The sequence below is a fragment of the Heterodontus francisci genome, chromosome 16 (genome assembly GCF_036365525.1).
Source record: "Heterodontus francisci isolate sHetFra1 chromosome 16, sHetFra1.hap1, whole genome shotgun sequence".
Classification (NCBI taxonomy): Eukaryota; Metazoa; Chordata; class Chondrichthyes; order Heterodontiformes; family Heterodontidae; genus Heterodontus; species Heterodontus francisci.
Genome location: NC_090386.1, coordinates 91,074,502 through 91,101,567, shown reverse-complemented (window position 1 = coordinate 91,101,567; position 27,066 = coordinate 91,074,502). Strand labels below are relative to the sequence as shown.

General features: G+C 44.1%; 1 protein-coding gene across 1 annotated transcript in view; it reads right to left on the bottom strand.

Annotated features, from left to right (window-relative positions):
• Window positions 1-27,066, bottom strand: part of LOC137378363 (serine/threonine-protein kinase 3/4) — a 147,772-nt gene that overhangs the window by 38,619 nt on the left and 82,087 nt on the right. The window contains exon 10 of the mRNA XM_068048630.1: window positions 11,079-11,239. Coding sequence (XP_067904731.1) covers window positions 11,079-11,239 — 161 coding nt within the window. The remainder of the gene's footprint in view (window positions 1-11,078; window positions 11,240-27,066) is intronic.

Below are 27,066 nucleotides of genomic sequence, written 5' to 3'. Positions count from 1 at the left end.
GCAGTAATTGGCCACATTAGACTTAGAGTTGTCCTGCTTTTTGTTTACAGGACATACCCGGGCAATTTTCCACATTGCAGGGTAGATGCCAGTGTTGTAGCCGTACTGGAACAGCTTGGCTAGGGGTGCGGCAAGTTCTGGAGCACAGGTCTTCAGTGCTATTGCCGGAATATTGTCAGGGCCCATAGCTTTTGCAGTATCCAGTGCCTTCACTCATTTCTTGATATCACGCGGATTGAATCGAATTGGCTGAAGTCTGGCATCTGTGATGCTGGGGACTTCAGGAGGAGGCTGAGATGGATCATCAACTCGGCACCTCTGGCTGACGATTGTTGCAAATGCTTCAGCCTTATCTTTCGCACTGATGTGCTGGGCTCCTCCATCATTGAGGATGGGGATATTTGTGGAGCCACCTCCTCCAGTTACTTGTTTAATTGTCCACCACCATTCACGGCTGGATGCGGCAGGACTGCAGAGCTTAGATCTGATCCGTTGGTTATGGGATCGCTAAGCTCTGACTAGTGCATGGTGCTTACGCAGTCTGGCACGCAAGTAGTCCTGTGTTGTAGCTTAATCAGGCTGACACCTCATTTTGAGGTATGCCTGGTGCTTCTCCTGGCATGCCCTCCTGCACTCTTCATTGAACCAGGGTTGGTCTCCTGGCTTGATGGTCATGATACAGTGGGGGATAGAGGGAGATTATAGATTGTGGTTGAGTACAATTCTGCTGCTGCTGATGGCCCACAGTGGCTCACAGATGTCCAGGTTTGCATTGCTAGATCGGTTTGAAATCTATCCCATTTAGCAAGGTTATAGTACCACACGCATACTGTCCATCCGACTGTTCACCACCTCTGGTCCAGTACACCTACTCAGCACCTATGCTCCAACACTCTGCTTCCCACCTGAAGTTAAAGACCAGTTCTACGAGGAACTCCATAATATGATTAGTAGCATTCCTAATACCGAACATTTGTTCCTGCTGGGGGACTTTAACGCCAGGGTTGGGGCCGACCATGACTCATGCCCCTCTTGCTTTGAGCGCTATGGCATTGGAAGGATGAATGAGAATGGAGAGACACTGCTGGAGTTGTGTACATATCACAACCTCTGCATCACTAACTCGTTCTTTCATACTAAACCCTGGCACCAGGTTTCATGGAGGCACCCAAGATCACGTCATTGGCACCAGCTGGCTCTCATCATCACAAGGCGAGCCTCTATAAACAAACAGCGTCCAAATCACACGCAGCTTCCACAGTGCAGACTGCGGTACCGACCACTCCCTGGTGTGCAGCAAAGTTAGACTCAAACCAAAGAAGCTACATCACCTCAAGCAGAAGGGCCGCCCGGGCATCAACACTAACAGAATTTCTTATTCACAGCTGTTGCATAAGTTTCTAAATTCACTTGAAAAAGCCCTTCAAAACACTCCTGCAGGGGATGCAGAGACCAAGTGGGCCCACATCAGAGATGCCATCTATGACTCAGCAATGACCACCTTTGGCAAACGTGAGAAGCAGAATACAGACTGGTTTCAATCTCACTTTGAAGAGCTGGAACCTATCATAGCTGCTAAGCGCACTGCACTGTTGAACTACAAGAAAGCCCCCAGCAAGTAGCACTTAAAGTAGCCAGAAGCGCTGCACAAAGAACAGCTAGGCGCTGCGCAAATGACTGCTGACAACAACTCTGCAGTTGTATTCAGCTGGCCTCCAACACCGGAAACATCAGAGGAATGTATGATGGCATCAGAGCGCTTTTGGGCCAACCATCAAGAAGATTGCCCACCTCAAGTCCAAATCAGGGGACAATCACTGACCAACGCAAGCAAATGGACCGCTGGGAAGAGCACAACCTAGAACTGTACTCCAAGGAAAATGTTGTCACTGATACCGCCTTCAATGCAGCCCAGTCTCCGCCAGTCATGGATGATCTGGACGAACAGCCAACAAAATCGCAACTCAGTGATGCCATTGATTCTCTAGCCAGTGGAAAAGCCCCTGGAAAAGATAGCATTACCCCTGAAATAATCAAGAGTGCCAAGCCTGCTATACTCTCAGCACTCCATGAACTGCTTTGCCTGTGCTGGGATGAGGGAGCGGTACCATAGGACATGCACGATGCCAATATCATCACCCTCTATAAGAACAAGGGTGACCACGGTGACTGCAACAACTACCGTGAAATTTCCCTGCTCAGCATCGTGGGGAAAGTCTTCGCTTGAGTCGTTTTAAACAGACTCCAGAAGCTGGCTGAGCGTGTTTACCCTGAGGCACAGTGCCGCTTTCGAGCAGAGAGATCCACCATTGACATGCTGTTCTCCCTTCGCCAGCTACAGGAGAAATGCAACAAACAACAGATGCCCCTCTACATTGCTTTCATAGATCTCACCAAAGCCTTTGATCTCGTCAGCAGATGTGGTCTCTTCAGACTACTAGCAAAGATCGGATGTCTACCAAAGCTACTAAGTGTCATCACCTCATTCCATGACAATATGAACGGCACAATTCAGCATAGCAGTGCCTCATCAGACCCCTTTCCTATCCTGAGTGGTATGAAACAGGGCTGTGTTCTCACCTACACTGTTTAAGATCTTCTTCTCACTGCTGCTCTTACATACATTCAAGCCTTAAGAAGGAATTTTCCTCCACACAAGATCATATGGCAGGTTGTTCAACCTTGCCCGTCTTAGAGCGAAGACCAAAGTACGGAAGGTCCTCATCAGGGAACTCCTTTTTGCTGACGATGCTGCATTAACATCCCACACAGAAGAGCATCTGCAGAGACTCATCAACAGGATTGCGGCTGCCTGCAACGAATTTGGCCTAACCATCAGCCTCAAGAAAACTAACATCATGTGACAGGACGTCAGAAACGCTCCATCCATCAATACTGGCGACCACGCTCTGGAAGTGGTTCAAGAGTTCACCTACCTAGGCTCAACTATCACCAGTAACCTGTCTCTCAATGCAGAAATCAACAAGCACATGGGAAAGGCGTCCGCTGCTATGTCCAGACTGGCCAAGAGGGTGTGGGAAAATGACACGGAACTCAAAAGTCCGAGTGTTTCAAGCCTGTGTCCTCAGTACCTTGCTCTACGGCAGCGAGGCCTGGACAACGTATGCCAGCCAAGATTGACGTCTCAACTCATTCCATCTTGGCTACCTCCGGAGAATCCTTGGCATCAGGTGGCAGGACCGTATCTCCAACGCAGAAGTCCTCGAGGCGTCCAACATCCCCAGCACATACACCTTACTGAGCCAGCAGCGCTTGAGATGGCTTGGCCATGTGAGCCGCACGGAAGATGGCAGGATCCCCAAGGACGTATTGCACAGCGAGCTTGTGACTGATATCAAACGCACCGGCCGACAATGTCTCCGCTTTAAAGACGTCTGCAAACGCGACATGAAGCCCTGTGACATTGACCACAAGTCATGGGAGTCAGTTGCCAGTGATCGCCAGAGCTGGCGGGGCTAAAGAGTGGCAAATCGAAGAGACTTAGCAGTTGGCGGGAAAAAAGACAGAAGCCCAAGGAGAGAGCCAACTGTTTAACAGCCCCAACAACCAATTTTATCTGCAGCGTCTGTGGAAGAGTCTGTCACTCTAGAATTGGCCTTTTTAGCCACTCCAGGCGCTGCTCTAAAAACCACTGACCTCCTCTAGTCACTTACCCATTGTCTCTGGAGACAAGGAGGCCAAAGAATAATAAGTGCCACACAACATGATGGACATTATCCTCAACGTGAAGGCGGGACTTTGTCTCCACAAGGACTGTGCGGCGGTCACTCCTACCAATACGGTCATGGACAGATGCATCTGCGGCAGGCAGATCGGTGAGGATGAGGTCAAGTATGTTTTTCCCTCTTGTTGGTTCCCTCACCACCTGCCGCAGACCCAGTCTAGCAGCTATGTCCTTTAGGACTCGGTAGCTCAGTCAGTAGAGGTGCTACCGAGCCGCTCTTGGTGACGGACATTGAAGTCCTCCACCCAGAGTACATTCTGCGCCCTTGCCACCCTCAGTGCTTCCTCCAAGTGGTGTTCAACATGGAGGAGTACTGACTCATCAGCATAGGTCAGTTAGAGCTCCGGTGATCATGTATAGATGAGTATGATACCAGGTATATATCACTGACTCCAGAAAACATAAGCATATAAGAAACAGGAGCAGCAGTAGGCCATTTGGTCCCTCGAGCCTGTTCTGCCATTCAATAAGATCATGGCTGATCTGATCGTAACCTCAATTCCAGCCTGCCCCCCATAACCCTTGACCCCAATGACCATCAAATATCTGTCTCACTCAGCCTCGAATATATTCAATGACTCAGCCTCCACTGCTCTCTGGGCTAGAGAATTCCAAAGATTAACAACCCTGAGAAGAAATTCCTCTTCATCTGCGTCTTAAAAGGCCGAGTGCTGGAAAATGGGATTGGAATAGATAGGTGCTTGATGGCTAGCACGGACATGATGGGCCGAAGAGCCGCTTTCTGTGCTGTATAACACTATGACTCTATGACCTTAATTCTGAAACAGTGCCCCCTAGTTCTAGATTCTCCCACAAGGGGTAACATCCTCTCAGCATCTACCCTGTCAAACCCCCTCAGAATCTTGCATTTCAATAAGATCACCCCTCATTCTTCTAAACTCCAATGTGTATAGGCCCAACCTGCTCAACCTTTCCTTATAAAACAACCCCTTCATCCCACAATCAACCTAGTGAATGGTCTTTGACTACCTCCAACACAGGTACATCCCTCATTAAATAAGACCAAAACTGCACACAGTAATCAGCTGCAGTCTCACCAACGCCCTGTATAGTTAGAGCAAGACCTCCCTACTTTTATACTCCACCCCTCTAGCAATAAAGGCCAACTTTCCATTTGCCTTCCTAATTACTTGCTTCACCTGCATGTTAACTTTTTGTGATTCATGTACAAGGACACCCAGATCCCTCTGTACCGTAGCATTCTGTAGTCTCTCTCCATTTAAGTAATATTTTGCTTTTCTATTCTTCCTTCAAAGTGGATAACCTCATTTTTTCCTACATTATACCCCATCTGCCAAATTTTTGCCCTCTCACTTAACTTATCTATATCCCTTTGCAGACTGTGTCCTCCTCACAACTTGCTTTACCACCAAGCTTTGTATCAGCAGCAAAGTTGGCCACAACACACACTGTCCCTTCATCCAAGTCATTAATAAAGACTGTAAATAATTGAGGCCCTAGCATTGACCCCTTGGCACTCCACCAGTTAGTTTGCCAACCTGAAAATGACCCACTTATCCCGACTCTGTTTTCTGTTAGTCAGTCCTAAATCCATGCTAATATATTACCCCCAAACACCATGAGCTGTAATCTTGTGAAGCAACCCTTTATGTGGCCTCTTATCAAATCCCTTTTGAAAATGCCAGAACACTAAATCTACTCTTCCCCCTTTATCCACCTTGCCCATTAAATCCTCAAAGAACTGTAATAAATTTGTCAAACGTGATTTCCTTTTCAGAAATCCATACTGACTCTGCTTGATTGTATTGTGATTTTCCAAATGCCCTTCCCAATGACGGATGTTAGACCAACTGGCCTACTATAGTTTTCTGCTTTCTGTCTCTCTCCTTTCTTGAATAGAGTTGCTCCATTTGTGGTTTTCGAATTCCCTGGGACCTTTCCAGAATCTAGGGAATTTTGGAAGATTACAACCAATGCATCCAGTATCTCAGAATCACAGAATCGTTACAGCATAGGAGGCCATTTGGCCCATCATGTCCTCACTGGCTCTCTGAAAGAGCAACTCCCTTAGTCCCATTCCCCTGCCTTCTCCCCATAACCTTGTACATTCGTCCTTTTCATATAACTGTCTAATTTCTTTTTGAAGGCTTCAATTGAACCTGCCTCCACCACGTTCTCAGGCAGCCCATTCCAGACCCTAACCACTCGCTGCGTGAAAAAGTTTTTCCTCATGTCACTTTTGCTTCTCTTACCAAATACTTTAAATCTGTGCCCTCTCGTTCTCGATCCTTTTACAAGTGGGAACAGTTTCTCTCTATCTACTCTGTCCAGACCACTCATGATTTTGAACACCCCTATCAAATCACCTCTCAGCCTTCTCTTCTCCAAGGAAAACAGTCCTACAGATCTCTGCAGCCACTTTTTTTTAAGACCCTAAGATGCAGTCCATCAGGTCCAGGGGGCTTGTCAGCCTTTAGTCCTATTAGTTTTCCTAGTACTTTTGCTCCAGTGATAGTTTTAAGTTCCTCCCTCTTTTTTGCCCGATGATATTCTATTATTGGGACGCTTTTAGTGCCTTCTGAGCTCTGTAATGTCAATAAGGTGGTACGACCCACTGTAGCGGGTGGGTTGCCAAGGAGCCTTTGGCGATAAACAGAAAACATTGGGAACACTGGATGCCACTTTTCACAGGGAGATTGAGGCCCCATTTCACCTGTGCAGGCCAGCAATTTGTTTTTATATTCCCCAAGATCCTGTTATGCTCACTTATAGCTTTCAGGTGCAGCAATCCTCACTGTCCCTTTGAATGAAAAGAAACCAAAATGGATAAACTATAAGGGATTCAGGGATATTACATGTACCATTACTTAGAATTTAAAGCAAAAAAACAAGCCACTCGGCCCAACAGATCCATGCTCGTAATAATGCTCCACACAAGCCTTCTCTCACCCTACTTCATTGAACCCTGGATTACTAGACCTGCAACACAACCACAATGCTACTGTTCCTCAATTTGTCAGAAGGCAACAAAACATAGGGCTTTCTGAAGATTTCAAAGAGGTGCAAGCATCATCATCCGACTCCTGCAACTGTTTTGCTTTGCATGTAAACCTACGCATCTCTGATAGGATGCACTGAAACATCCTGCGACAAATGCCTTTGAAGGGCAGCTGGGTAAGTACATCTTTGGAATTCTCAACCCCAGAGGCAAATGGATGCTCACTCGGTACATTCAAGACTGAGACTGACAGATTTTTGGATGCGAAGGGAATCAAGGGATATGGGGATAGGGTGGGAAAGTGCAGTTGAGGGAAAAGATCATCCAGGAGCTCAGCGAATGGTGCAGAAGGGTCGAGTGGTTATATGGCCTACTCCTATTTTGTTCTTACAAGGGAGAAAGGAATAGAAGGATATGGTGTTAGGATTAGATGAAGTAAGGTCAGAGGGGTCTTGGGTGTCACGTAAATGCTGGCACATCTATGATTCACAGATCAGTTGGGACAAATGGCCTGTTTCTGTGCTATAAATTCCACGTAAACTCAGAGTATCTGTACTTAGCAATCAAGAGAAAGCTTAAACCATTTACAAACTTATTATGCCTCTAGCATTTAACAGATAGGATTTTTAAACAAATGTTTCCTCCTTTTATTTTAAACCACTGCTCATAATATGTACTACTTCACCAAGGAAACCAGGTACTCTCATTGCATCTCAGCTTGTGAATTAAAGAGGTGAATAAAAAAAAGTTATAAAAATAACTTTAAATTCTTACTATAGACTTGTGTAAGGAAATGTGTTTGGGGAAAGAACTAAGCCAAATTTGGTGTTCATAAAAAACCCCTCATCACAATCCCTACACCCAAGTGCAAAGTAAAATACTTTGGAAGTACAATAGGCAATATCTCACAAAGAGCACTGTAGATTCTCTTTTTTTAAATTGGGGCTATTAGTCAAGGGAAGAATGTTGACCAGGACACTGAAAGAACGCCCTGCTCTTTGTCAGCTGCTGCCGAGATCTTAAACATCCACCTCAACAGGTAAGATGCCACTGGTTTGAATTTCGCACTTGAATGACAGCCCTCAACAATGCCCTGAGCATTGAACTGGGGTGTCAAGTGTTATGAATGCTGGACTTTGTAGTATGTTTTTAAAAAACTGTGATCTTTCATGCAGTGTAGAATGGATAGTCACAGAAAACATGCGAACTCTCACCAATTCTGCCCGGAGACAAGCCAGGGGTCTTGGTTACCATGGAAACAAGGAATCCAGCTCAAAGAACTTTTTAAAAGCAGAGTGCAAGGGTTTCGCTCTCTCAGACGGTAAAATGGGAGCCGGGGGTTCTGCAAATTTGAGCTGCAATTGTTAACAGCTGGAAACAAAGGAAGGCCCAGGTGGTTTTGCTATGGTCAGACTTATGGACTCAGAATTGTGAAAGGCAAACAGCTATTGACCTTTTGATCTGGATGAATTGAAAAAGCTTTGCTAGGTCTGGGGGCAGGCTGAAAGAAGACCAGCAAGCAGAGCTGTGCAGACACTGACAGAGAAACAACTGCTCTCAGATCACCGATATAGCAAAAGGCTGATAACACTTGAACCTGATTCGACGTTGGCGGAGGAAAAAAGACCAAAGGGGTCACCAGAGATTGTCTTATTAACAGAAGCCTAATCAAATGTGCTCAGAAGAAGTGAGCGAAGAGAAGGCTGGATTTGAGAAGAACAGTCGAGAATATTTAAAGAAACATTAACGAAACACAGAGCGAGTATATACCAGAGAGGAAAAAGCTCCACTTCACAGAAAAAACAGCCATGGAGAACTAAAGAGATTAGGAATAGCATAAAACAAAAAGGGTTTACAAAAATGCAACACGCAGCAGAGATCCGGTCGAATGGGATCAATATAAAGACTAGCAAAGGGTCACAAAGCAGCTAATAAGAGCTACTAAGAGATTATGAAAGGAAGCTTGCAACGGACATCAAAATCAATAAGAAAGGGAAAGCGGGTGGTCAAGAGCAATGTAAGCCCACTAAAAGTTGAAAATGGAGATATTGTCATTGATAATGGGGAAATGGCAGACATGTTGAACAATTACTTTGCCTCAGTATTCACAGTTGCAAAGGAGGATAACTTGCCGAAAGTCCCGAAAGAATTAATAGCTGATAGGGGCAGGGACTTAATACAATTAACCTAAGTAACAAGGAAATTAATGGAACTAAAGAGCAAGAAATCCCCAGGACCTGACTGTTTCCATCCGAGGGTGTTAAAGGAAGTAGGGGAGCACATTGTAGATGCCCTGACTACAGTCTTTCAGAAATAAAAACAAGAAATGCTGGAAATACTCAGCAGGTCTGGCAGCATCTGTGGAGAGAGAAGCAGAGTCAACATTTCAGGTCAGTGACCCTTCTTCGGAACTATAGTCTTTCAGAGTTCCCTAGATACAGGAGTGGTCCCTCTGGATTGGAAAGTTGCACATGTCACTCCACTTTTTAAGAAAGGTGAAAGGGGGAACCAAGGAAATTACAGACCAGTTAGCCTGACATCTGTGGTGGGCAAGTTGCTGGAGTCTATAATCAAAGATAGGGTGACTGAACACCTAGAAAAATTTCAATCAGGGACAGTCAGCATGGATTCATGATGGGAAGGTCATGCCTGACAAATCTCACTGATTTTTTTGAGGAGGAGACTAAGGTGGTGGACAGGGGAATGTCTATGGATGTTATTTATATGGACTTCCAGAAGGCATTTGATAAAGTCCCACATAAGAGACTGTTAGGTAAGGTAGAAGCCCATGGAGTTGAGGGCAAATTATTGACATGGTTAGGAAGTTGGTTGAGTGGTAGGCGACAGAGAGTGGGGATAATGGGTAAGTACTCCGATTGGCAGGATGTGACTAGTGCTGTCCCGCAGGGATCAGTGTTGGAGCCTCAATTATTCATTAACGACTTAGATGATGGCATAGTAGGGTCATATATCCAAATTTGCTGATGATACAAAGTTAGGCAGCATTGTAGACAGTCTAGATGATAGCATAAAGTTACAAAGAGATACTGACCGACTAGGTGAGTGGACAAACCTGTGGCAGATGGACTGCAATGCGGGCAAGTGTGAGGTTATCCATTTTGGACCAAAAAAGGATAGAGCAGGGTACTTTCTAAATGGGAAGAGGTTAAGTACAATGGATGTCTAAAGAGACTTGGGGGTTCAGGTGCATAGATCTTTAAAATGCCACGAGCAAGTGCAGAAAATAATCAAAAATGCTAATGGAATGCTAGCCTTTATATCTAGAGGATTGGAGTATAAAGAACAGAGGTTATGCTGCAGCTGTACAAAACCCTGGTTAGACCCCACTTGGAGTACTGTGAGCAGTTCTGGGCACCACACCTTAGGAAGGATATATTGGCCTTGGAGGGAGTGCAACGTAGGTTTACAAGAATGATAGCTGGACTACAGGGGTTAAGTTACAAGGAGAGATTACACAAATTAGGCCCGTTTTCGCTAGAATTTAGAAGGGTAAGGGGTGATCTGATCGAAGTCTTCAAGATATTAACAGGAAAAGACAGGCTAGATAAAGATAGACTATTTCCACTGGTTGGAGATTCTAAAACTAGGGGCATAGTCTAAAAATTAGGACTAGACCGTTCAGGAGAGATGTTAGGAAGCACTTCTTCACACAAAGGGTGGTAGAGGTTTGGAACTCTCTCCCACAAACAGCAGTTGAAGCTACAATTGTTAATTTTAAATCTGAGATAGATTTTTGTTAAGCAAAGATATTAAGGGATATGGGCCAAAGGCAGGCATATGTAGTTAGGCCGTGGATCAGCCATGATCTTATTGCTCTCAGGCTCGAGGGGCCGAATGGCCTGTCTTCCTATGGCCTGTTCCTATCTTCCTATGTCTCGGAGATCGAACCCGTTGCAACGGTGAGGAGTTTGGGATTTTTAACTGCAAGGATACCTTTTCGATGAGAACACTGTACAACGTATAAATATGGTGTGGGGTTTTCAAGTGTGTTAATCGGTGAGTGGAAAATACCTTTCTCTGTAATTTAGTGTAGTAGCTACCTACTAAGTACTGTTCAGTTAATGTTGATTTTGAGTTTAGTTGTTATAGTAAAGTCTTAAAATGTGAAAACTTGACATATAATTCTTTAATTGGTCAGGGGAGTTCATATCTCGTTTTAAAGTCAACAGTGTCTACTGAGGTTGCAACAAGTTTCAGCCCAGTCTTAAACCCACAAAACATAGGCAACAGTGCTATTAGAGCTGAAGATGATGGGAAAACAGAAAATACTGTCAGAAATTTTCCACTATTCCTTTGTCAAAATTGATTAAATTCAATATTTATGTTACTTACAAATTCAAAGTCCCCATCCTGTGGTACCTTCCAGTTATCGGAGGAATTCTGAAGTGCTTGGGCGTTCCGATTGCTGTGGCTGTTTGCCTGGTTCTCTTTTTCCTTCTGTTCAAAATACTCCAGGAAGGATGGTTTGCTTTGCTGCACTGTCTCGTCATTCCCTGTTTAGTTTATTAAAAAAAAATGGAGTGAGTTAAAAGCTGGGTAAATAGCTTATCATGAGCTTAAAGAGGTTCAATAGTCAAGTTCAACAGTCAATATTGAGCAGTCAACACCTATCTTTCAGCTTGAGAATGAACACCCCAGGACTGCCCACCAACTATAGAGTTAAGACGAATTAGGATGTGACAAATGACTGCATTTGTTTCTACTGTCCTGCCCAGATGTTCATCCCATATGTCAATCACTTCTTTAAGTGAAGAAGCTTACTAATAGTCATAAATATCTGTGCTCAGCAAATTATTTTATTCGTTTCATGGGATGTGGGTGTTGCTGGTAAGGCCAACATTTGTTGCCCATCCCTAATTGCCCTCGAGAAGGTGGTGGTAAGCTGCCTTCTTGAACCGCTGCAGTCCATCTGGTGCGGGTACACCCACAATACATACAAACCTACGAATTAGGAGCAGGAGTAGGCCACTCAGCCCCTCGAGCCTGCTCCACCATTGAACAAGATCATGGCTGATCTGACTAACTTCAACTCCACATTCCTGCCTACCCCCAATAACCTTTCACCCCCTTATCAAGACTCTATCTCTGCCTTAAAAATATTCAAGACTCTGCTTCCACCGCCTTTTGAAAGACTCACGACCCTCAGAGAAAAAAATGTCTCCTCATCTGTCTTAAATGGGCGACCCCTTATTTTTAAACAGTAACTCCTAGTTCTAGATTCTCCCACAAGAGGAAACATCCACCCTGTCAAGACCCCTCAGAATCTTATATGTTTCAATCAAGTCACCTCTGACACTTCTAAATTCCACAGTACTATTAACGAGGGAATTCCAGGATTTTGATCCAGCGACAGTGAAGGAACAGCGATATATTTCCAAGTCAGAATTGTTTGGAGGGAACTGGCCTCGAGTATCCCCAATTTTCATTGCTCCATTTTTCAAGCCCGTGCCTTCAGCTGCCTACACCCTAAACTGTGGAATACCCTCTCTACCTCTCTTCTCCTTTAAGACACTCCTTAAAATCTACCTCTTTAACCAAACTTTTGACCATTTGCCCGATTATTGCCTTATGTGGCTGCGTCAAATTTTGCTTTATAATGTACCCGTGAAATGCCTCGGGACATTGAATATGTTAAAGGTGCTATATAAATACAAGTTGTTGTTCATTAGTCCCCTTGTTCTATTGCCATGGTTTACAACCTGCTCCTGATGATTCAAAATACTTCAACAAAAAAACCTGAACTACCCAATAATTTGAGTTATGAGGAGACTGTAGTTTGAATTAGCATTCCTGATCTACCTTTTCTATAGCAGTTTCCATAGTGTATCGCTCTCTAAGGTCACACAAAGGAACAAGATAATTGGCAAAATGCAGTCATTTTTACCTCAGAATTAACACACACATACAAACAGTGCGACATGCAGAGTTAATCAAGATCGGGGAGGAATAACTGCTATTCGTTTCCTTGACCTACATTGAAACACAACAGATAACTTTTGCACTCTGCAAAATGTAAGATTTGAATTTCCATGGTCAGTAATGTGGAATGTGTCCAAAACATGCAATTTCATCTCTAACAAACAAGAGGAGAATTATTTATATTCAATGATCGCAGCCCTGGGCCATCAAAATTCTTTGCGCATACATTTCCTTGGTGTTTCCATGACTCCTCTCACAATTCAACATAAATAAATCTAAAAGTTACTTCTGATAAAAGGAGTGGGAAGTTCTAGTCTGGTCTTCTGAAGTTATGGTATGTGTGTGAACTAGCCAGCCCACGTAACTCTGGCGTGCTTTCACTGCAGAACCAGGTCATCCAACAACAGCCTCAGGTCAAGGGAGCACAGGTGTATAGAATGATATAACACAGCAGGCTGCCATTTGGCCAATCCTGCTTGTGCCTGTTCTTTGAAAGAGCTATCCAAACGGTAAATGCTAATTTCAGTGGTTCTTCATGTGAGGAACAATCACTATGTGGAATAGACTACCAGGTTAGGTGTCGTGAAGGCAAACAAAGTTGAGTCACAGAGGCAGTGGGATCATGTAATGTGTGGAAAGAGAATGAAAGAAAAAATGGGAGTTTTATTTTGGCCTATTGACCTTAAATGGGCCAAACAGCCTTCCTTATCCATATTTAACTTAAGATCAATTCATTGCGAATATGGTAATTCACAGCACTGAGGAAAAAAGTTTCTAAACCATTATCATACACTTGAAATACACATCAAAAGGATTCCATTTTAATACTTCCATTTATTAATTATAAAATAATTGGAGAAAAGGCTGGTTGACTAACAGTTAAGAATCATCCAATTGGGAAATGAAGAGTCTGTTCACTTTCCAATTGGCTTGAGAAGGCGATGTGCCACAATGACAGATGTGTCGGGTGACCAATGCCAGGAATGTCGGGCAAGGCTGTTGGAGGTCATGTGATGAAACCTCCAGGAACACATAAAACAGCCCTACATAAAACAGCGGAAAACCATGCACTAGACCAATGTGATTAAAAGCTTGAGGGGACAATGAAGTTATCTTCACATACAGGTTAAGCAAATTGGGAACAATGGCATTTAAATTAAAGGTAAGCAAACTAATTTGGATCCAAAAACTTTCCATACAGTTATGCCAAAGAGGGAGGGAAGGGTTAGGGCAAGGATGAAGTTTCCTTGGTGTAAATGCAAACAGGGAAACAAAATTTTATGCCTTGATCTCCCTGATCTCAGCTACAGAAGGGAAAATATCAGATACGGAACAGATGCCGAGATTATAGAAATCAACCCAGCGGATGCATAAAATGTTACAAAAGAGAAAGATTACAGCTTTAAAAAAAGTCAAGATCCTACTTGGGAAGACAGGCGTGCTCATTGTGAAAGTCTTGAGTGTTACCGGCTTAATGGCTTTGGAACTGACGTGTTGGCCAACAGGAAAGAAATTACCAATAATAAATCTGACAGAGCAGCTTTTCTGCAGCGAGTGATAAAGCAATTTGGAAGCACAGTGCACTGTCTAAGTCTAACAGCATCATGTCTCATCACAGATAACTACAGCAACTCCCGAAATAAGTAACAAATCCACATCCGTCTCTGGCAGCTGGCAGTGTCAACACTGGGATTTCAGTCAAATCCAACAGTGGGTACACGGAATTATCATGTGGCCACACATAACAGGTATTTTCCCCACTGTGATTTCAGAAGTGTACAATGGGATGTTTTTGTACTTGTCCAATTGAAGTGTAGAAGAACGCCCTGGTACAGTTACAGATTCTGTCCTTCCTACCTAGGGCGGCATAGTGGCGCAGTGGTTAGCACCGCAGCCTCACAGCTCCAGGGACCCAGGTTCGATTCCGGGTACTGCCTGTGTGGAGTTTGCAAGTTCTCCCTGTGTCTGCGTGGGTTTTCTCCAGGTGCTCCGGTTTCCTCCCATAAGCCAAAAGACTTGCAGGTTGATAGGTAAACTGGCCATTATAAATTGTCACTAGTATAGGTAGGTGGTAGGGAAATGTAGGGACAGGTGGGGATGTTTGGTAGGAATATGGGATTAGTGTTCTTTTTTTTTCTTTTGGGCCTCCTTATCTCGAGAGACAATGGATACGCGCCTGGAGGTGGTCAGTGGTTTGTGAAGCAGCGCCTGGAGTGGCTAAAAAGGCCAATTCTGGAGTGACAGGCTCTTCCACAGGTGCTGCAGAGAAATTTGTTTGTTGGGGCTGTTGCACAGTTGGCTCTCCCCTTGCGCCTCTGTCTTTTTTCCTGCCAACTACTAAGTCTCTTCGACTCGCCACAATTTAGCCCTGTCTTTATGGCTGCCCGCCAGCTCTGGCGAATGCTGGCAACTGACTCCCACGACTTGTGATCAATGTCACACGATTTCATGTCGCGTTTGCAGACGTCTTTATAACGGAGACATGGACGGCCGGTGGGTCTGATACCAGTGGCGAGCTCGCTGTACAATGTGTCTTTGGGGATCCTGCCATCTTCCATGCGGCTCACATGGCCAAGCCATCTCAAGCGCCGCTGACTCAGTAGTGTGTATAAGCTGGGGATGTTGGCCGCTTCAAGGACTTCTGTGTTGGAGATATAGTCCTGCCACCTGATGCCAAGTATTCTCCGAAGGCAGCGAAGATGGAATGAATCGAGACGTCGCTCTTGGCTGGCATACGTTGTCCAGGCCTCGCTGCCGTAGAGCAAGGTACTGAGGACACAGGCCTGATACACTCGGACTTTTGTGTTCCGTGTCAGTGCGCCATTTTCCCACACTCTCTTGGCCAGTCTGAACATAGCAGTGGAAGCCTTACCCATGCGCTTGTTGATTTCTGCATCTAGAGACAGGTTACTGGTGATAGTTGAGCCTAGGTGGGGATGTTTGGTAGGAATATGGGATTAGTGTAGGATTAGTATAAATGGGTGGTTGATGTTCGGCACAGACTCGGTGGGCCGAAGGGCCTGTTTCGGTGCTGTATCTCTAATCTAATCTAATCTACCTTGAGCTATGTCTGCAAGAGACTATTCTAAGCTTATAACACTGGGATGAGGTGGGTTAGAATTTATGGAGAGACACAGAAGAAAAAAATATCCCTGCAAGTCCAAAATAAAACAAAATACTGAAAAAAGCACAGTTGCAACAGGATCCGAAAGAAAAACGAGTAAAGTTTGAGGTGGAAAACTCTTGGCAAATTCACATCTGAAACTTTAATCTGTCTTTTCTCTTTCAGAAGTACAGCAGTGTGCTATGGATTAAATTATTTTTAAAAAGTAACGGTATTTTGTTAGGTACGGATTACGGAACAAAGCCATGTAGATGGATTTAAGACAGCTTGAGGGGCTGAATGGCTTCCTCCTGTTCCTATGCACATAAAAATAAACAGTTTTAAGAAAAGTTCTGCAATTCCATGCCTTCGCCCGTTTTATGATATCTTGCATTGGAAGTTGTATACCTTCATACATGGTTTTGTCATTTCAGATTTGATTACTCTCCTTATTGGACTCCCATATTCCTTTCTCCACAAACCCTAGCGTGTTCAAAGCTCTGCTCCTTGAATCCAACCCAACAAGTCCTAATCGCCTGTCATATCTATCCTTGATGATCTACATTGGCTCAGTCACCCAAATTTAAAATTCTTGCCCTTACCTTAGTCTCCACAGCCTCGCTCCTCCCCATCTCCAATGTCCTCCAGTCCTAGAACCCTCTCTTCCCCCAAAACTCTCCATTCCTCTCACTTTTGTATATCCATCACATTACCCCAGCAGTTAAAGCAAATCCCAGAAGAGACAGATCTTCAGTCATAATGCATGACAAACTTAAATGGGCCATGCAGTTCATAGAACAAGTGTTTTAATAAACCAACTGTAATAAATAAATCAAATATGAAAAGTCTTAGCTAGATTTCACCATTGCCTCACTGATTACTGCTATAATCACTTTGTTATTGTGTCACCACACTAATGCCTTGCAGTATCTCAAAGTTACAATGGGGAGCCTTTGTTTTCCATTTAACAGTTGTAGACATATTCCAAAATGTTTCACTGGGAGCCATGAAGTTGAAACAGTGCATTAGCTTCACATCGCATGAGAGCAGCTGTGCCATATCTCCTCAAAAGGAAGTTTCAAAGTGGAAAACAACTGCATTTGAAAACACAAATTGCTCACTTAATTAAATGGAAAACATTAAGACACTTTCATTACTTGCTACAATGTCCCTTTTTAAAAATTTTTAAACCAAATTATTCACACTCTAAGTCATGCAGCAACTCACCAACTGATTTCAACAGCACTTCCCAGCCTCAGACCCTCTACCACCAAGGGCCAGAGTAACATCATAGCAACACCATCATCTGCAAGTTCCACACCAACATGACTTAGACACTAACTGTGCACAGTTCTAGTTTCCATATTATAATGAACACAGTGCAGAATGTGCAAAAAAGATTTACAAGGATGGCACCAGAACTGAGAGGTTATATCTATCAGGAAAGATTGAACAGACAGAAGTTCTTTACTCTACAAAGGAGAATGCTGAATGGTGACTTGATAGAGGTCTTTTAAACTAAAAGAAAGGATGTGATAGGGTAGACAGAGAGATGTTTCCACTTGTTGGGGTGACAAAAACTAGGGGCCATAAATATAAGATAAGCACTAAAAAATCCAATAAAGAATTCAGGAGAAACTTCTTTACCCAGAGAGTGGTGAGAACGTAGAATTCACTACCACAGGAACTAGTTGTGGCCACTAGCTTGGAGGCATTTAAGCGGAAGCTAGATAATTATGAGGGAGGGAATAGGAGGATATGTTGATAGGCTTACATTAATAAGGGTGCAAACAGGCCTGCGTGGAGCATAAATGCTGGGTAGGGACTAGATGGGCTAAATGGCCTGTTTCTGTGATATTAGTTCTATGTATCTGCTGTTGCAATTTTGTTGACTGGATGAGAGCGAGACCTTCAGAAGGCATTCAATCAAGTAGCAGCCTTTTAAAAGTTAAAGCTCATAGTACTGGTAGCAAATTAATTAGCTTGTTCTTGTGGTCCTTGACATCTGAGCCCCTCAAGAACTCCTCCAGCCGTACATCCCTCTGAGGTTTCTGTGCTCCTCCAACTCAGGCCTCTTGTGCATCCTTGATTTTCATTGCTCTATCACTGGTGGCTGCGCCTTCAGCAGCCCAAGCCCTAAACTGTGGAATTTCCTTTCTAACCCTCTTCACCTCCCTCCCCCTTTAAGATGCTCCTTAAAACCTACCTCTTATCTGTCTTAGTACTTTGTGTGCCTCAGTGCCGAGTTTTGTTTGAAAATGCCCCATGAAGTGCTTTGGGGTGTTTTACTAAGTTAAAGGCACTATATAAATTCAAGTTGTTGCTGCTGGTGGAGGCAGGAACAGTAGCAACATTTAAGAGGCATCTGGACAGGTACTTGAATGAGCAAGGCATAGAGGGATATGGAATTAATGCAGGCAGATGGGATTAGTATGGAAAGGCATTATGGTCGGCATGGACGCGGTGGGCCGAAGGGCCTGTTTCTATGCTGTTTGACTATGCTGCAATCTTGCAATTCTTCCAACCATTGTTATTAAGTTTCAATATCATATGGTCAGTGATTAACTAATGCTGCTGCAAGGTGCAAACACCCTTTAGCACGGTGTCCAATACAAAGCTCGGTGTTGCATCAGCTCTTCTTTGTTTGTGAAATGTTTAAATAATTTAATGTTTTACAAGCTCACAATCTGGAAAATTGGTTTTGCAATCATAAAATGCTTTGGAACGGTGATGTCTTGCTTCATGTATTATGTACAAATCAATAACTGCCTGACCATGTAAAGCTTCAATGTATAAAAGGTACTTCTGAGCTTAAAAGACTTGCATTTATATAGCAGCGTTCATGACCTCAGGACATTCCAAAGCACTTTACAGCCAATAAAGTACTTCGTTAAGTGTAGTCACTGTTGCAATGCAAAAAAAAATGGCAGCCAATTTGCACACTGCAAGGTCCCACAAACAGCAATGTGATAATCCTATTTTGCTGGTATTTGTTGAGGGAAAAGTATTAGACAGAACACCAAGTTCTCCACTAATAATCCAGATCTCAAATCCGTTCAACTTAGAGTTTGAATTCAGTTTTTTAAAAAAAAACTCTGGAAATAAAAAGTATCAGTAAAAGTGATGGTAAAAGAAAACTTGCTGCCCTTACCCGCTCTTCTATGTGACTGCAGTCAGTTGTGCAAATTGGCAGCCAAGTTTCCTGCATTACAACAGTGACTAGACTTCAAAAGTATTTTATTGGCTGTGAAGGGTTTTGTGACATCGAGGTTATGAAAGGCGTTATATAAATGCAAGTTTGTTCTTTCTTACCAGTCCCACACTAACGTGGTTGACTCTAAAGTGACCTAGCAACCCACTCGGTTGTATCAAAACTACAACTGCAGGGGTTCAAGAGGGAGGCCCATCAGGGTAACTAGGGATGGACAATAAATACTAACTTTGTAGCAACGCCCACATTCTGAGGAATTAATGCATAAAAGCATTGTCAGAACCTTCATAACTTTCGCATTAAATTTTTACAGCAAACAATAGATGAGGTGCATTCATGACTACCCAAAAATAAGCAGTCCCTTATATATCTTAAAATATTCAGGACCATGGTATAGATGGGGCCTTTTAAATGTCAACAATAATTACATTTGAGATTCTAAATGATGGAACTACATACTAAATTTTGATACAGCAATTATGAAATCAGAAAGTATCTTAAATTATGTAAACCTAGTTCATGAAAATTTGATGACTTTGATGGCAAGTTTTATTGTTGTAAACTGTGTCAAGCATTACAGAACAAGGAATGTCAACCAATCCCTTTTTAACATATTAATAATTAGTTGTCATACCGATATGATGAATTAAGGTGTTTAATTTCAATAACCATTTCCCTTATGGCAATGATTTAAATTTGGATATAAATCTCCATGATCATTACCCTGTATGGCTGTCTACAGAAACTACAGGTCCCTTACTAAAATTTCTGGCACAAGCACAATGGACTGAAAGAATACAGAAGGAGATCAATCATTCCATAATCTGATTCTAGACATCAGGGTTTTTAAAATTATTATTCCATTTAATAGAAAAGGGCAAAATACAATCTGCTCGCCTCAGTCCTGCTGCATTCAACAAAAGATTATTTCTCATCTCTGGAGCCTTTAGCTGTAAACAGTGATCACCTTGAGGTGATTTGCCAGTTTACTGTTCATAAGCTGTGGCTCAGTGAGTGGCACTCTTGCCGCTAAGGCCCTGGGGCAACTGTCCTAGGATGAACGAGATTGTTTACAACTTTGGTGTAGTATGTGACCCCGAGTTGAGCTTCGACCACACATCGGCACCATCAATAAGTCTGCCTACTTCCACCTCCATAACATCGCTTCTGCCTCAATTCATCTGCTGAAACTCTCGTCCATGCCCATTATCTCTAGACTTGACAATTCATAGCACTCCTGCTCGGCCTCCCACATTCTACTCCATTCAACTTTCATAAAGTTGAGTTCATTCAAAATTCTTCTGCCTGTACCTAAACTTGTACCAAGTTGCATTCACCTATCTCGCCTGTGTTTGCTGACCAACATTGGCTCCCAGTTGAGCAAGGTCTTTTGTTTTAAATTCTCATCCTTGTTTTCAAATCCATTCATGACTCTGCCCCTATCTCTAACCTCCTCCAGCACAACAACTTCTCAATTCTACCCTCCACCACTTTTGGCCTCCTAACCATCCCCAATTTTAATTGTTCCAGCACATGCGGCCTGGCCTTCAGTTGGTGAGGCCCCAAGTTCTCAAATTCCTCCCTAAACCTCTCCTTTGTCATTAAGACTCTCCATATCAGCTGTGGCTCAGTGGATACCACTTTTGTATCTGAGTCAGAAGGTTTGTGGTTCTAGTCCCATTGCAGGACTTAAGCACAAAAATCAAATCTGACACTCCAGTGTAGTACTGAGAGAGTGCTGCACTGTCGGAGGTGCCCTCTTTTGGATGAGACATTGAACCAAGGCCTCATCCGCCTTCTCTGGTGGCCGTAAAAAGCATGGCAATATTTTGAAGAGGAGGTGAGTTATCCTGGTGTTGTGGCCAATACCTCAGGCAACATCACAAACAGATTATCTGGGCATCATCACACTGCTGTTTGTGGGAGCTTGCTGTGTGCAAATTGGCTGCCTTGTTTCATACATTAAAATAGGGACTGCACTTCAAAGGTATTTCATTGACTGTAAAGTGCTTTGGGACATCCTGCGGTGGTGAAAAATGCTATACAAATACAAGTCTTTTTTTTTCTCTTAAAACCTACCTCTTTTACCAAGCTTTTGAGCATCTGCCCTAATTTTTTTTTTTAATTCTTTCACAGGATGTGGACATTGTTAGCTAGGCCAGCATTTATTGCCCATCCCTAATTGCCCTTAAGCAGATGGTGGTAAGCCGCCTTCTTGAACAGCTGCTAGTCCAAGTGGTGTAGGTATACACAGAATTGAGCCAACGACAATGAAGCAACGGAAATATAGTCCCAAGTCAGGATGGTGTGTGGCTTGGAGGGGAACTTGCAAGTGGTGGTGTTTCCCATGCATTTGCTGCCCTTGTCCTTCTAGGTGGTAGAGATCGCGGGTTTGGAAGGTGCTGTCGAAGGAGGCTTGGTGAGTTGCTGCAGTGCATCTTGTAGATGGTACACACTGCTGCTACTGAGAGTCGGTGGTGGAGGTAGTGAATGTTGAAGGTGGTGAACGGGGTGTCAAACAGACTGCTTGGTCCTGGATGGTGTTGAGCTTCTTGAGTGTTGTTGGAGCTACACTCATGCAGGCAAGTGGAGAGTATTCCATCACACTCCTGACTTGTGTCTTGTAGATGGTGGACAGACTTTGGGGAGTCAGGAGGAGAGTTACTCGCCACAGGATTCCCAGCCTCTGACCTGCTCCTGTAGCCACAGTACTTTATGGCTGGTCCAGATAAGTTTCTGGTCAATGGTAACCCCCAGGATGCTGATAGTGGGGGAGTCAGCAATGGTAATGCCACTGAATGATGGTTGGATTCTCTCTCGTTGGAGATGATCATTGCCTGACACTTGTATGGTGCAAATGCAACTTGCCACTTATCAGCCTATGCCTGAATGCTGTCCAGGTCTTGCTGCAAATGAACACGGACTGCTTCAGTATCTGAGGAGTCATGAATGGCGATCATTGTGTAATCATCAGCGAACATCCCCGTTTCTGAACTTCTGATGGAAGGAAGGTCTTTCATGAAGCAACTGAAGATGGTTGGGCCTAACACACTACCCTGAGGAACTCCTGCAGAGATGTCCTGGGACAGAGATGATTGACATCCAACAACCACAACCATCTTTGTGTGTGCTCGGTATGACTGCAACCAGCAGAGAGTTTTCCCCAATTCCCACTGACTCCAATTTTTCTAGGGCTCCTTGATGCCATACTCAATCAAATGCTGCCTTGATGTCAAGGGCAGTCACTCTCACCTCACCTTATCCTGTTATGTGGCTTGGTGTAAAATTCTGTGTGATAAGGCGGGATGTTTTACTATGTTAAAAGGGCTATATAAATGCAAGTTGTTATAGAGTATAAAATCTAGGCTGACATTTCATTGTACTACTGGAAAAAGACCGTCTTACTCTGAAGTTGAACAGACTCAGCAGTTGGCAGGAAAAGAGACAGAAGTGTAAGGAGAGAGCCAACTGTGTAACAGCCCCAACAACCAACTTCACCTGCAGTGCCTGTGGAAGAGTCTGTCACTCTAGAATTGGCCTTTATAGCCACTCCAGGCACTGCTCCACAAACCACTGACCACCTCTAGGCGCTTACCCATTGTCTCTCGAGACAAGGAGGTCAAAAGGAACTCTATAATAGAAACTACCTCACATGACTTCCATTGATATAATACACTGCTTAGAAAAATCACAAGAAGCATATATATAATGAATTGTTTTGAAGTGCAGTATGGGCAAATGCAAAAACCCTTTTGCACACCAAGGTCATACAAAGAGAAACAAAACGAATAACCAGTTAATCTGGTGATGCTGGTTGTAGCCTCACAGTCATTACCGCACAGAATGCTGCCATTCGGCCCACTGAGTCCATGGTTGTCTCTATAGAGCAATCCAGTGAGTCCCACTTCCCCACTTTATTCCCATAGCCCTGCAAATTTATTTTTCTCAAGTGCCCATCCAATTTCCTTTTGAAATTATTGACTGCCGCTGCTTCCACCACCCCCATAGAGAGCAAGTTCCAGGTCATTGCCACACACTGCTTTCTATGTTTTTAAAAAAAAAGTATTTTATTAAAATAAAAAAGCAATCTACACACAAATGTCTGACACAACGCAGGTCAGCTTCCAACCTCATAGTCCCGCAACCCCGGACAGCCCGCTTCTACCTCCTTCCCAAAATCCACAAACGGGACTGTCCCGGCAGACCCATTGTGTCAGCCTGCTCCTGCCCAACTGAACTTATTTCTTCCTATCTAGACTCTATCTTTTCTCCGCTGGTCCAGTCTCTTCCCACCTACATCCGTGACTCTTCTGACGCCCTACGTCATTTTGACAATTTCCAGTTTCCTGGTCCCAACCGCCTCCTCTTCACTATGGACGTCCAATCGCTCTACACCTCCATCCCCCACCAGGATGGTTTGAGGGCTCTCCGCTTCTTCCTGGAACAGAGGCCCAACCAGTCCCCATCCACCACCACCCTCCTCCGCCTGGCTGAACTTGTTCTCACATTGAACAACTTCTCCTTCAACTCCATGCATTTCCTTCAAGTAAAAGGTGTCGCTATGGGTACCCGCATGGGTCCGAGTTATGCCTGTCTTTTTGTGGGATATGTCGAGCATTCTTTGTTCCAGTCCTACTCAGGCCCCCTCCCCCAACTCTTTTTCCGGTACATTGATGACTGTATCGGTGCCGTTTCCTGCTCCCGCCCCGAACTAGAAAACTTTATCAACTTTGCTTCCAATTTCCACCCTTCTCTCACCTTTACATGGTCCATCTCTGACACTTCCCTTCCCTTCCTTGACTTCTCTGTCTCCATCTCTGGGGATAGGTTGTCTACCAATATCCATTATAAGCCCACTGACTCCCACAGCTACCTCGACTACACTTCTTCACACCCTACCTCCTGTAAGGACTCCATTCCATTCTCCCAGTTTCTCCGTCTCCGACGCATCTGCTCTGATGATGCTACCTTCCATGACGGTGCTTCTGATATGACCTCCTTTTTCCTCAACCGAGGATTTCCCCCCACTGTGGTTGACAGGGCCCTCAACCGTGTCCGACCCATTCCCCGCACCTCTACCCTCACCCCTTCCCCTCCCTCCCAGAACCGTGACAGGGTTCCCCTTGTCCTCACTTTTCATCCCACCAGCCTCCATATCCAAAGGATCATCCTCCGCCATTTTCGCCACCTCCAGCGTGATGCCACTACCAGTCGCATCTTCCCCTCCCTTCCCCTGTCAGCATTCCGAAGGGATCGTTCCCTCCGCGACACCCTGGTCCACTCCTCCATTACCCCCACCACCTCGTCCCCGTCCCCGTCCCAGGGCACCTTCCCTTGCAATCGCAGGAGGTGTAATACCTGCCCATTTACCTCCTCTCTCCTCACTATCCCAGGCCCCAAACACTCCTTTCAGGTGAAGCAGCGATTTACTTGTACTTCTTTCAATGTAGTATACTGTATTCGCTGCTCACAGTGTGGTCTCCTCTACATTGGGGAGACCAAGCGCAGACTGGGTGACCGCTTTGCGGAACATCTCCGCTCAGTCCGCAAGCAGGACCCTGAGCTTCCGGTTGCTTGCCATTTCAACACTCCCCACTGCTCTCATGCTCACATCTCTGTCCTGGGATTGCTGCAGTGTTCCAGTGAACATCAACGCAAGCTCGAGGAACAGCATCTCATCTACCGATTAGGCACACTACAGCCTGCCGGACTGAATATTGAGTTCAATAATTTCAGAGCATGACAGCCCCCCACTTCACTTTCATTTTTAGTTATTTTTTCTTCCTTTTTTTTTTTGCATTCCTTTTTACATTTTTTACAATCTTTTTTTGCATTTATTTCAGTTCATCTGAGTTTGTTCAGTTTGCTTACCCACTGTTCTTTTCAGGTTGTTTTTCTTCAGGTTTGCACTTGCTGATGTTCAATATTCAGTGTATTCACACCTAATCTGTACTAATGCTTTGTCTTTCAACACACCATTAACATATTGTTTGCCTTTGCTCCGTGACCTTTTGGTCAGCTATGTGGCCTGGTCCAATCTGCACCTTCTCCTTTGTTATCTCTTGCCCAACCCCCACCTCACTTGTTTATAATCTGTGACTTTTCTAATATTTGTCAGTTCCGAAGAAGGGTCACTGACCCGAAACGTTAACTCTGCTTCTCTTTCCACAGATGCTGCCAGACCTGCTGAGTGAATCCAGCATTTCTTGTTTTTGTTTCAGTCAAATAATTGCTTTTCTCCCTGCTTCAAGAATTCCACCCCCAGTTTCTGACTGGTGCCTTTCGTGGTTTAGCATTGCGAGCAATCCTGCTGGCGCCTGTGCAAAGCAAACCCTCAGAAAGCAGAAATAATGAATCTTCCAGATGGCGCATAAACGCAGTAGTATCGATGAACAACCACCTCAGTGGCACTCACCTCCAAAACTAGTTGATGTTTTTAATAAACGTGCCCATCCTTCATTGCTGCCAACTATTAGACCTTTCCAAAGAAAATAAATTGGACCACTTGTGCTTTAAAAAGAAAATCACAATGCAATTGCTCATTGATAATATAACAACAATGCAGTGCAGATAAATGTTTTAAGGATGAAAGGGTTTAAAACTGAAATGCTTGGTAGAAACGCCATGTATAGTGATTAACTGCAGCAGTAGTGACTTTGGACAGTCTCTTCAGTCACAAAGAGCATCCTAACCTCTACTCCTTTATACAAGGATTAAGTTTGAAAAATAAGACTTTTGCTTTAGCTGTGCTTTTCTCTTCCATAAGGTCATAAGAACTAGGAGTAGGCAATTCAGCCCCTCGAGCCTGCTCCGCCATTCAATACAATCATGGCAGATCTCATCTTGGCCTCAATTCCACTTTCCTGCCCGTTCTCCATAACCCTTCAACCCTTTACAAATTAAAAATCTGTCTATCCCCTCCTTAAATTTACTCAATGTCCTGGCATCCACCGCACTCTGGGGTAGTGAATTCCACAGACTCACAACCCTTTGAGAGAAGTAATTTCTCCTCAACTCTGTTTTAAATCTGCTACCCCTTATCCTAAAATTGTGACCACTCATTCTAGATTTCCCCACAAGAACATCCTCTCTACGTCTACTTTGTCAATCCCCTTAATCATCTTATATACCTCAATTAGATCTCCTCTCATTCTTCTAAACTCTAGAGAGTAAAGGCCTAAAGTGCTCAATATCTCTTCATAAGACAAACCCATCATCCCTGGAATCAATCTAGCGAACCTCCTCTGAACCATGGATGACCAGAAACATTCAGGGTACGATGAGAAGGAAAAGAGAGGCTTTTAGCAAATACAAGGAGAGCAAATCAATGGAAGCATTAGTGGAGTACAGAAAGTGTAGGATGGAGCTTAAGAAAGCAATTAGGAGAGCAAAGAGGGGATATGAGAAAGCTCTGGCTGGTAAAAGTAGGGAAAATCCCAAGATATTCTATAAGTATATCAATGGGAAGAGGATAACCAGGGAAAGAGTAGGACCCATTAGGGACCAAGGGAGAAATCTGTGGGTGGAGCCAAAGGACATTGGTAGGGTATTGAACGAATACTTCACATCTGTCTTCACCCAAGAGAATGAGGATGTAGATATGGAACTCAGAGAGAGAGACTGTGAGGTTCTTGAGCAAATTGTCATAGGGAGTGACAAGGTATTGGAGGTTTTGGAAGGCTTAAAAGTGGACAAATCTCCAGGTCCGGACGATGTGTGTCCCAGGATGCTGTGTGAAGCGAGGGTGGAGATTGCAAGGGCTCTGACCCAAATTTTTAATTCCTCTCTGGCCACGGGGGAGGTGCCAGAGGACTGGAGAACAGCTAATGTGGTCCCACTATTTAAGAAAGGTTGTAGAGATAAGCCAGGGAACTACAGACCAGTGAGTCTCACGTCAGTGGTAGGGAAACTATTGGAGAAAATTCTGAAGGAGAGAATCTATCTCCACTTGGAGGCAAAATTTGATTAGGAATAGTCAGCATGGCTTTGTCAGAGGGAGGTCATGCCTAACAAATTTGATTGAATTTTTTGAGCATGTGACCAGGTGTGTAGATGAGGGTAGTGCAGTTGATGTAGTTTACATGGAT